The sequence below is a fragment of the Pygoscelis adeliae genome, unplaced genomic scaffold, assembly GCF_000699105.1.
Source record: "Pygoscelis adeliae isolate BGI_AS28 unplaced genomic scaffold, ASM69910v1 Scaffold10, whole genome shotgun sequence".
NCBI lineage: Eukaryota > Metazoa > Chordata > Aves > Sphenisciformes > Spheniscidae > Pygoscelis > Pygoscelis adeliae.
Genome location: NW_008824053.1, coordinates 6,709,230 through 6,721,438, shown reverse-complemented (window position 1 = coordinate 6,721,438; position 12,209 = coordinate 6,709,230). Strand labels below are relative to the sequence as shown.

The following is a 12,209-nucleotide window of genomic DNA, read 5'->3' as shown; positions in this document are numbered from 1 at the left end:
CAGCCTCCAGTCGTCCGGGACCTCCCCCGTTAACCAGGACTGCTGATAGATGATGGAGAGCGGCTTGGCTAGCTCCTCCGCCAGCTCTCTCAGCACTCTGAGAGAGCTGGTATAGGTTGTCATGTCCACACCAAATTCAAAGTACTCCCCTTGTGAGACACTAATTCATCACACTCTGCTGTTTCCAGAAACATCACGGGGAACATGGAGTATAGGATGTAATGTCTGTTTTCTACATGGGGTCATGGGAAGTCTGACCATTCAGATAATGAAGTAGGAACAAGGAAAGCAGCCCTGTCTGACCTGCTAGCTGTCTGTTTTTGGAAGAAGAGACATGATTAGATATACGACAGTAGGCTTTTCTTGTAGGAAAATCTGCACTAATTGCTCATACTTCATGTATCCAGTTGTGTCTAAATAGCTTCTGGCAACAACTAGCTTATTTTTATAAGACAAAGTAACAGGAAGAGTAAGATACAATCTTCAGTTTTAAGCTGTTTTTTCTAATTCCTTTTATTATAGAACTTCTAGAATTTCCAATTTGTTCAAGTTCCTGGTATACTGCTGTCCTACCTCCCTTCTGTTTCTGCTATTTTGCCATGTGGTGACCATGTTTTTATGAAGTAAAAGTCGGCAAAACTTCTTTTACTTTATTTGGATCTGTCTTGCATGACTAAAGTTAAGAGAAACATTGCTACATAGTTTTAAACCTGACATTTTGCAGACAATTATTCACAGAAAAATAGCCGGACACTCAAGCTTTAATTATCTAACATAAAGCACTTTATTTGCCTTCTAATGGCTGAAGTAATTCTGCACCCCTGAGCAAAAGGAAATACTGAGCTTTTCAGACAGGAAGTTTTCCCATCCGTATCGGCCCTGAGGGTACTGGCCCCAAATGATGAATTTCTCCCCAGGCCCAAAGGAATAGCGTGCCTGGATTGGAATAAGGAACTATAAAGGACTACCAGGATAGGCGTCAAGGTCACCAGGACACAGGCTTCAAGACCAACTATTTGATATTAACCTGCCACAGGTCTCCCTTGCTGGAAGCTATACAAAGAGAAGAGATGATGCAAGGATCTCTTTTGCTAACAGTGAAGAGGCTCACAAAATCTAAAATCCTGAGCCAGAGAGGGAGGCAGGTGTGGGCAGCATGCACAGGCTTTGTGCCTTTTTCATTCTAACTGAAGGGCATGAAAATACTCTCTCGCCGTTGACTAAAACATATTGGCTTATTCTGGAAAGGCCATCTTGTGTTGCTACAACACATTTCCCAGTGAATTTTCTCTCAATGAGGGCTCATCTCCAATAAGAAAGTGTGTTCTTTAGGATTTAGAGGAGCTATAACAACAAAGTAATAAAACCCAATAATTTGTTCTTTCAGGATCAGAGGCCTTGGGCTCCCTCCTCTTAAGAAAGGTGGGAATATAGAGCCTTGGTTTGAGGAGTTATGCTCCCAGAGTTATTGTATCTTGTAAGGCCAGAACAACTGTCATTGCTAATAAATATCTTCCAGACACATTTAAAAAAAAAAAAAAAATCCATTTGAGGAGGCTGATTAGAAAGAAAAACCTGCATTTTTTGCTTTCATCTCTCCAGCAAATATATGTGTGTCTGCATATGCATATGTCTTTCCTGTACAGTCCACAGAATTTTTTCCTATAGCCCATGGTATAAATGCCAAAAAGCACTGAAATAGAACAATTCAGAGACTGACTTAGTTTCTGTGTACACTTCCATAGTACCGCACAGTTCTTAGGCAACTGCACTGCTAGATTCAAGTGCTTGGCAATGCTTCCTGGGGAACTGGTGTTTATTCTTTGCATTCCTTGCAAATAAAGTTATTTTGTAAGAGATAAATATGCAGTCAGGCTTGGAAAATCCCATTTGTAAACATGGGATTCTACATGCTGTAGAATTCATGAGTGGAAGTGTGTCTGAGAAATCACGAGCCTCATTCAAGGTGTAATCCATAACACCGGGATTCAAAAGACAGCAAGTCCTAATCACTTTGCATTCAAAGATCCTGTGTATTAATATTTTGCATTAAAAAATTATGAGCTAGAATCTTTTGTACTTTATGGAGGAGAATGAATTCATCAGATATGACTGAATAAAAAGTATTTTCTAATTCAACTAAGACAACAATCTTTTGTGAAGCAAACCCATTTACCTCTGATTTTTGTAATTTAGAACTAAATGACCTTCAATTTACCTCTATCAAGCAATTTCTTACCTCAGGTCCCGGAGGACCCAATGGCCCATGGGATCCAGGATCTCCAGTTTTCCCCTTAAAAAGAATCCAAACAGTTAGATTTTTGATGATAATTTTTTTTTTTAACAACAGATTGTTATGAATATTTTAAAAACACTTATCAAAAAGAAAGTCAACAGAAGTGCTGAGATTACTTTTCCACTAAATAGGGAATTTTATAACTACCTCTCTTTGCATTCAATTAAGACTAGTTCTTCTTCATATCTCTGAAGTCACAACAAAAAATGCAAATTAGCTTTAGACAGATAAAATTGGGAGTTTTAGGATGGTCCAAATAGTCATATTAAAAAACCCTTGAAATATATAGCTGTTTTCACAATAAAAACCATGTATTATTTAAAAGTCCAGGAAGTAACTGTTATGGATATTGGTTTACATACTTACCTATATAGTTTAAGTATCCAAACATGGCCAAAGAAGTGGCAGGTTTGTGATTAATAATAGTAAAATTAGGTCCTATCCACATGTTATAGTGACTCCATTATATACAAATACTGACACACCTAAAAACTGACCAAAATATTTGTCTAAATTATATCTGTTCTTCCACAGATTTTCTGTTCTGCTGCTGCTGCCATAACTAGCTGTTCCTTGAGCAAAACTAAAGCCTGACCTGGAAAATATTTTGTAAATTTTAATGTAAATGATTTTATTGTAAATGTATTCTACAAAGTTAAACATTATATTACTTGCAGGACTGAGGTCTCATATCTTAATTTAACATAAGTCAAGAAGTTGGTCACATTCAGTTTGTGCTTAAAATTCACAACTGTTCAGGAATGGGCTAATTCACATGCTTATCTTTAAATGAAAATGCTTACATCTTTAAAGGCAAAAAGGACAAGTTTTCCCATCTAAGCTTAAGCAAATTTGTGTAAGTTTTTTTGCAGGATTAGTGTTTATAATATAAACTCTCTGGGACAAAGAAAGTACTTTTTTATTGAGTTTAAGGGCCTATGACATTCATTTCCCATCTAAGCTTAAGCAAATTTGTGTAAGTTTTTTGCAGGATTAGTGTTTATATTATAAACTCTCTGGGACAAAGAAAGTATTTTTTTTATTGAGTTTAAGGACCTACGACATTCATGAGGTCAAAGTAGGTTTATCAGATAGTGGCTTGATTGCACATCAGAAAACTGAGACTGGAACGATTAATTCTTTAACAGCGTTAAGTATTGGCAGCTTTTAATTACACACCAAGAGGCAGATAGTAGTGCTAAAAACAGGTGAGAAAAAAGCCAGGTAGCCCTGTGCAATGCCTTTTCTGCCTCAACATTTACAAACCCAGCAGAAGTGGCAGCACTGCACAGGTGCCTTTAAAGTTGCTAAAAAATCAGTAAATACTGGAATTCATGACTACTCCCATCCCTGTGAGAAATGACTGGCCATTATTAATGAGATTTCCCACACTCTCTCCAAATCCAGCTAGCCCAAATGGTCATCCTGGCAGCTCCCAAAGCTCTCTGGATTTGTTTCAAACATCACCAACATGTCTATTCCCCCCCAAAGTGACCGTCACAGAATACCTAATATCCTAAGCGCTCCTGTATTAAAGTCTGACACATATACTGATCTCTGTAATAAAATCTCACACATTAGCATATGACTCACTCACCAGTCACTAGAAAGAAAAGCAGCTCAGACCTTATTCTTTGTGCGTTTTGAATTAGGTAGCTTCTAGAGGATTACATGCCAGTGTGAACATAAGATACGAAGAAGTATCAAATATAACAACATATAGCGATATATTGAGAGTAAAAATCGATGTGTAAACTTACTGGGGGTCCTGGCTTTCCTCTGATCCCTGGGGGTCCTGGCAAACCAAGAGAACCCTGAAAAAAGAAAGCTATTAAATACACATGAAAATGTATTGTTGTGTTATGTTGGAAGCAATAGATTGCTACACTTTGCCACCTGAAACAGGCTTCAAGATAATTCTGTGGGATGAGAAATGTCTTCTAACATTCAACTTTCAGCAAGAGTTCTCACAGGATGTGCTATTTCAGTGACTTCTGATGTACCAGCCAAATAGGAAAGATACTTATTTATCTCAATTTCACAACATGAAGGAGCATGCCAGACCACGTGCTGCTGCTAACCACAGTTGGTCCAGGTGAGTTGCAGATGAACCTCAAGGTTCAAGGGCAAAATATCTTTTACAACAGTTCTTAGCAAGTTTCAGATCATACCACAATTCTTTTGTCTGATGCACCTCTGAACACACGGCAGCCAGAATTCTGTCCATGCCCTCTACTTGTCTTTGTTCACTACTTTCCATAACTAAGTTTTAATTAGCACAGCATTTCTTAAAAATATGATAATTCAGTGGTATCCAGTAACTTTTACTACTGCAGTCCACTTTTATGCAACTGACTTGTTGCATTTTAAGAGACTCAGAAGCCTGACAAAGTTGCTGAAATTGGACAATTTTGTAAAACAATGCAATTTTAAATTACCTTGTCTCCTGGGTACCCCTGGTCTCCTGGCTCTCCTGCAAGGCCATGTTCACCCTAAACAACATATTATTTTATACAGACATATGTATATAGCTTAAAATTGGGTAGTTATCAGAATTAGAGAATAAGAAAAATTAATTCAATCTTTAGTATTTAAAATTAACACACATCTCTGAATGACAATGCAAGATGTTGCACTGAAGCACCCCCTCCCGGAAACCCTGTAGACATAGCACTGGATATTGTTATGCCCAGTAGTAAGTGCTCCGTCCAGAAGTAAGTTTGTCTAAAGAACCAGATCGTGAGACTGAAGTAATTTTAAAAAACAAAAGCCAGAAGAGAAATCAAAAGGAAAAAGGCTCAAGTACATTATTTTGCTCAAGATTTAATGAAAGGAGTCTGAAAGAACTATATATCTCTAAGATAATGGAAATATTTAAATCACCTTATCACCTTTCATTCCAGGCTGTCCCACACTCCCTGGGAGACCCTATTGAAGTGAAGGAAACAAAAATCCAATATTTGTCTATAATTTGGAAAGCAGCATAGGCACCAGGCTGTGGGATCACTTAGCACCATACCGTGGGCCCTGGAATTCCTGATGGTCCACTCGGTCCTGCTGGCCCAATGCCTCCCTACAAGACAGCAAGAAAGGTGAGTGCATTAAACATTTGATGAAATGGAGTAACCTGAAGACTGGTAACAGAATGTGGCGTTTTCTGCACCACAGAGAGAAACCAAAATCTTTTTCAGGCTAATTTCTTGGGGAAAACTGTATCCATATTATAAGCCTTCCACCTTTACAGTTCCCAACCACATCAGCAGAAACACAAGAAACCAAACTTCCCTTTTTTCTTGTAGATTATGTATTCAAGAGAAGATAGCAGTGCATTAGGCAATGCAGAATAAGGAAGCTTGCTTTTGTACTGCAGCTGCACATTTGGTGGCTATGCCCTCTGTCCTTAGCATTACATGACATCACTACTCTGTAAGCATCAAATTTAGCTTAAAGGAATTATCCTACCATGAGCAGTGCGATGAAAAGTGACTTTTACTAGGATTTCTTATCTCAGTGACTTCTACAAGTTAAAAAAAAAAAAAAAAAAGATGGGATTCTTCCAAAATACCAGGTGTGCAAAGTTAACCAAACTTAAGTTCTGACAGGCATGCCAACTTTTTCTGTTCTCATGTACCTTCAAAGCCCTTACTACATCTCTCCTTTCTGGGATTTATATGGACAGTTTCATGACTTGAAAAAGAAAAGTGAACCAGAAATAAAAAAAATTAAGAATCTTAAGAGATCAACACAGCAACAGCAATAATATTAATAAAAGATGGTGAGCAAAACATAAGAAATCATTTAGCAATAGCTAAAACTATATTACAGAGGGGAAAGTCTATTTACTTTCTGCCTATTCTACCTCTGGAAAAAAAAAGAGGCAGTGTTATACCTCTGTGGCTGTGCAAGAATTTAGCAACAAATATGAATACAGAAATCTTTTCCCACTTGCTGAGAGTGTCATGGAAAAGATGAGACAGACACCTACGGATTTCCAGTTCAGCACACATTCATTATTCTCTGGAGACTCAGCAATGTTAGCAAAAACATTCTTCTGCAGCCGTCATCAGACTCATGGCTCACTGAAGAAAAAGGAAGACTGATGACTTAGCGTCTCAGTGGTGCTTGGTAAAGCTCTCAGGAAAATTGCCACTCTATATTGCTTTTAGCTTTCCATGACTGCTTAAATGATATATTCTGTCATGTTAGCTGATGCCAAGACAAATTGTTTACATTGCTCTTGTGCTATATATTCTAGTTCAGCAAGGCATTTCTGTATTAATGATACTGTACGTTGAAATGCATATTTATGGTAACAATAGCATTGACTGAAAAATTACAGAGGGATACTGAGCTGGGAAATTTAGCTTACAAAAGCAATGGGAAGAAGTTCCAAAACAGCTTTACAAAATTCAGGTTGATGAAACTCCTGTCACAGTCTCCAGAGATATTGGCTGACCTAATTAACAGCAAAGAACTGGAACTACACAAAAATAAAACCGAAAAATTATCTCACTGATAGAAAAGGGTTGAATTAGTAAGTCTGTCAGTTTTTTAAATCGTCCTCCATCTACAACAGCCTCACTATATGTTAGCACATGCTTATCAGTTTGGTTAAAACTTGCTGATAGATAGAAAACAAAAATTATTTCAGCTACATAAAGCATACCTTTTCCACCATTTTTATGTGACAAGTGAAACTAAACCCGAATTGTTTTTACCTGTCAAAAAGATAAGATACCAGAAAAGGAAAACTAATGCTTCTTAGTATTAGTTTGTTGTTTGGTTGTTTTTTTTTAAAGAAAACAATGTAAAAAGAAAAGCTAGCTCTGATAACTGTAGTTGTAGATTTTCTGAAAGTCTTCATCTTATTAAAACTCATGGCCTTGCAAATCTTGAGAGAGTGACTGCTCAGCCAGCCAAAACTCTGAACTTGGCAACAGCTTTGTATATTGAAAAAATCATGGAAGGAAGGAATTCTTGGACTCAACTTGCTGATGCTGCTCACTTTGTCATTGTTCTCATGAACAAACACAAAAATATAATTAGCTCTTGACACTGCATACAGCTGGGCTGGACAAGCTACTCGAATTAATGCTGTTGGTTTCTGCCAGAATAATATATTTAAATGTTCAATATTGCATCTTGTAATAGTATAATGTGGTATAATTGACTAAGTATTTTAGAACAAACACTGAGGTCTCTAGTTCTTTACTCGGTTTTGGATGACCATTAGCATCTGCCTGAATAAAGGCCACGTGAAAACAGAGGCCAGGGTGCACAAACCCATTTAGAGAGCAAGTGTGGTCAGGGAACAGGGCTGCACCACACAAGCTGTACTTGGGGATGTTGGGGTCACCTGAAATTCCCCTGGGGTCTTGGTGAAATTGTGCTACAGTTTAAAGAGTGCAATGGTCCCTTGTAAAGAAACTCTGGAACAAAGCACAGCTCTTCCAATTATCTTACTGACTGGGAAAGTGGGAACCAGAGTAACTAATATGATGTAATGCAGAGACACAGAGGAGTGCATAATAGTAAATTTTACTGATGATGCCTGTGGATACTAATATACTGTATTAGTATCCACAAAAGACTCATCCCACTAGATACTGAAGTCCTCTTTAGCCATGTTCCGACCTTATTTCAAAACCCCAGCTAGATTTGCTAAGGCTTTGGAAGCTTCCAGAGGGTGTTCAGAAATCTGGAGGAAATGTTGCTGGGCCACTTTCCTCAACTGCAAAATCTTACTGTACCAGTAAGGTCTTATCAAACACGGAGAGTTAACTGCCCCTGAGCGGCAATACTAACGTGTCTTGGCTGAATAAAAGAAGATACCTTTAAAAATACCCAAATAAATCTATAAGATCTATTAAGCTGTCGGAAGGATGTACAATGACCCTATCTTTATGGAGCCGCATTTCTACATCATAAGCACTTGTCCATACATATTTTTGTTCACACATTTGTCATCCCAAGCATTAAACTCTATTAAGACCAGAAGCTCATTTGCAAAATTATTTCTGCCTCCAAAAAGGTCATTGTTTTTCAGCATATATACATACACCTCAGCTACAAACACACAAGTGTACGGATCAAAGGAGCTCTCTGCTCCATAAAAGACCCCTATTTCATTGCAGTCAAATGGAGCTGCAGCAGATGATGTAAAGTTTCTAACAGTTCTGGGGGTCAAACTCTAATTCCAACAAAAGATGTGAATATCAGCGCACTCCCTGTAAAAGTCCTGTTCCAAATTGTCACATTGCAAAATTAAAAACTATAGACAGGAAGAATTAGCTTAGTAATTGTACATAATGAAGAAAGAAATGCCAGTTTCTATGCTTTACTTCCTTGTCTTTACTTTGAATACAAATTATGTAGAGCACAGGGGCACATAATCAATGCTCTTTTACACAGTTGGAACTATGCAAGAGTCCCACATATAAATGAGAGATGGCAGGCCACTCAAATGGAGTTCACAGGCAAAACGATTATTGATTTCGTGCTGGTCAAAATCTAAATATTCCATCAATTCTTTTTTTTTCTTTCAAGAAATAGCTCTCATTACGGTTATATTTTGGCTATATACAAGTGGCAAAGGCTTTGGACTGGTAACTGAAAATAATTTCTATATTTCACAAAAAATTATTGACACTCAATCTCTCTGTGTAAGTGACTGCAACTCAGCAACATGGCAAATGGAGCTTTGACCATGCAAACATTTATGCTCATGAATTCTAGGAAGGGCTAAACTGCTGACTAAGTCAAAATAATCAGTAACAGTACCTTTTTAGAAGTGATATACAGCAGGCTTTTTAAAAACCTCAGATACATTCGTACAATTATCAAAGTCCTTGAGATAAAATTCCAAAGACAGTCATGTAAGAAAGAAAAGCAAACTATAATTCAAAGCAAATTCTCAAGAGTGCAACCTCTAGTCTCATGAGTGGTTCAATTGGCTCAAATATGTCAACTGACAAGAACACAATGAGTCATGTTTGTGTGACGAAGGCTGGAAGCCACAGAGGTTCCTTGACCAAGCTTCTGTGTCTTCACTATAACAATGCCATAACAATCCCAATCAGGCAGCAAAATATAGGAATATTTTTTGTTACAAACATTTCATTAAAAAGATAATAATAACGGAACTCGACTGTCATACTTCAAAGGAAAAGTTAGATGACCATCAGTGTAAACTAACAAACTTATCAAGAATGTTTCACATCTCCAGATACCAAAAACAAAACCACTGGAGACAATCATGGCTTTCTTAATTCAAGTGTAAACATGCTATTTTCTCCCACATGTTGTGAACTATGAACACGGCTGGGTAGCCAGCCTTGATTGAGTCAACATCAAGAATCAAATCCAGGTCCTCTATCAGTAAACACACGAATTACTTGAAATAAGGGAGTAAGACTATACGGTATGAAAGTATCAGTCTTTCCCACCTCCTATAGGACTCATTCATGTCACAGAGCTTCTCTGGCACAACTGTATTTATACAACTACAGCTTGCAACTCCATAATGAGCATCACTACCTTATTCTAAAAACATTAAAAAAATTGAATATGATACTGTATACAAGATAAAGTAATTTTGCTTAGGAATTAATTCTGCTTAGAATTTGGTAGCCATATACAGGAATGAATGAGGGCTGTGGATGTTAAAATGTTTGAAAGTATTGCACTTTTTCAAAAAGTAATGCTGGCTTTAGGGATATAAACTAGCAAACTTGGTTATTTCAAATAAAAACCCCAGACACACCAGATGAGAAATAAGCATACAAATCCAAACCAAGTATAGAAGTACTGCATACCAGCAATATGACAGCAGTTTTGTAGAGTGATTTTAAATAAAGTGATGGCTAACTAAAACAAAATCTGTTTAAATCCCGGGATTCGTATATTTGGTTTTATTATTTCACAAACATACAAGACAAATATTCTAATGAAGCCATGTCAAAGTAAGTAATAAAAGTGTACTCACTCTTAGTCCTGGAAATCCAGGAGGACCAACACCACCAACGATTCCCTTCAAAGAAAATGAATTTGAGATTATCTGAATTTTACCATCTAAAAAAATTCCCAGTGATAAGATAAACAAAAGTGATCTGCAAAGCAAGTCAGTTGGGATTTTCAGAGAGTTGCTGAAGAATGACAGCTTATCACTGCACAGGGGAACATGCTTATTAAAATCCCTGATTGTGGAATTGGATCTCAAGATATTTGCATCATGAAATCATTCCTGCATTACCAAGGAATATGAGATTTGTTACCATGATATTTAAAGTGGGAAGAAGAAAAAAGAACTTTTTTTTGGGTGGAAAAAACCCACCACGAGAATTTATTAAGATTCCTTTGAAAGATAAATAGAATGCCAGCTCAGTTCATAGAAAGACCTTTACAAATTAAAGGCTACACTCTATGAAAAATTACTTCTGATACAAACTACAGTATTTGTACTTTATGTAGAAATAACAAATTCAATGGTATTCTACTACTGCCTCTTTTGCCCTCAAGTTTAACTCAGCAGAGGCTAAAATTCCAAACACTGCTGAAAACAGTTGCCAAGTCTCTGCCCTGCGTGAAAGGGGTATTGCTGCCCTCCAGGTCAGCATGCTTCACGCAGGCTGTCCCAGCACCTGGGACCCACTACTCAATGGATATCATACATAGGGTTCACTGCAGCCCATCGGCACCCACAGTGAAGGGGAATTTTTATGCAAGCAAATCTGAGCCCATTCTGAAGCTGTCCAACAGGGCATGGCTGCTGGGCACGGCACAGAGGACACCTTCGTGCTCTCCTCCCGCCTCTGGTGCCTACGCACCTTCTCCAACCTGCTGCAAACTAACCACAGGGGAAGTTGAATGCTCTAGCAACATCCTCCAAGGCAGACTGACATCCTCAGAGAATTGAGAGGATGTTGTGGAAATGAAGGATGGCATTACCCTGTTAAGCAGAAGAAATTAGGGATGGAGACAAATGTCATTAGTGTCAAGTCAGCACACGGGAAGAAATGTCTTCCCTTCAAGTTCCTGCCACCACAGGCCTCCCAGGCAGCCCCTGCTCTTCACTGCCAGCTCATGACAAGCTCTGTAAATATGCCATTAGCACTGCAGCCCCCTGCAGCTGCAGCTCTGGCCCCTTGCCTGAACAAGCCCTGCAGGGTGAGTTTTTGGGGAGGAGGGGAGAGGGGCTGCTGCCTGTCTGAGAAGGCAGTAAGATCAGCAGCTGTCTTGGCAGATTAGAAGGAACTTGTTTGCAAATGCTTGTGTTAAAACAGGCTTCTTTGTAAAGCGCAAGTCTGTAATTTCAGATCCAGGCTTTCTGAGCTTGTTTCTATTAAAGTACTGTTGTTCTGCTGATCTTGTGGAAAGACAATATCTGCTTTATCAGGAATGGAGGGAGACTTGGGAGTACCAGGAGGGGAAGGAAGAACTAGCCTTTTTATATCGTTTGCAAAGCAGCTGGTGACACTCAGAACCCCTCAGAGGGCTTTCAAGATGAAAAGCACCATACTGACATCACCTGACATTCCCACAAGGGGAACTTTGCCTCAGGGACCAGAAATGCAAAATAGTTTTTTTCCTATGTTCCAAAATGCTGACACCAAATGTTGATAACCCACCAGCAAAATTTATGTAAGCTTTTCTAAAATAAGTTTCTAAGATGCATGTCAGGAAAGGGCAGGCCTTCAAAAAAAGACACCATCTCTGCCCAGTTGCTGACTCTGGTCCATATCAGAACAACCTTTAGACACAAACTGATAGCAGTTTCCAAAGAGGCATCCAACAATAAAAGCAGATTCAAATCAGCTGCTCTTTTGCCCAGCACTTATTGCTATTCCCTTGTCTGGCCCAAAGCCCTTTCAACTGGTTTCTCATATCAAAGGAAACCTGAGTTTGGAGTCTGCAG

General features: G+C 38.4%; 1 protein-coding gene across 1 annotated transcript in view; it reads right to left on the bottom strand.

Annotated features, from left to right (window-relative positions):
* COL24A1 (collagen, type XXIV, alpha 1) overlaps positions 1-12,209 on the bottom strand; it is a 195,088-nt gene that overhangs the window by 89,392 nt on the left and 93,487 nt on the right. The window contains exons 16-21 of the mRNA XM_009333887.1: positions 10,281-10,325; positions 5,316-5,369; positions 5,180-5,224; positions 4,735-4,788; positions 4,057-4,110; positions 2,240-2,293 (exon numbers count right to left, since the gene is read on the bottom strand). Coding sequence (XP_009332162.1) covers positions 2,240-2,293; positions 4,057-4,110; positions 4,735-4,788; positions 5,180-5,224; positions 5,316-5,369; positions 10,281-10,325 — 306 coding nt within the window. The remainder of the gene's footprint in view (positions 1-2,239; positions 2,294-4,056; positions 4,111-4,734; positions 4,789-5,179; positions 5,225-5,315; positions 5,370-10,280; positions 10,326-12,209) is intronic.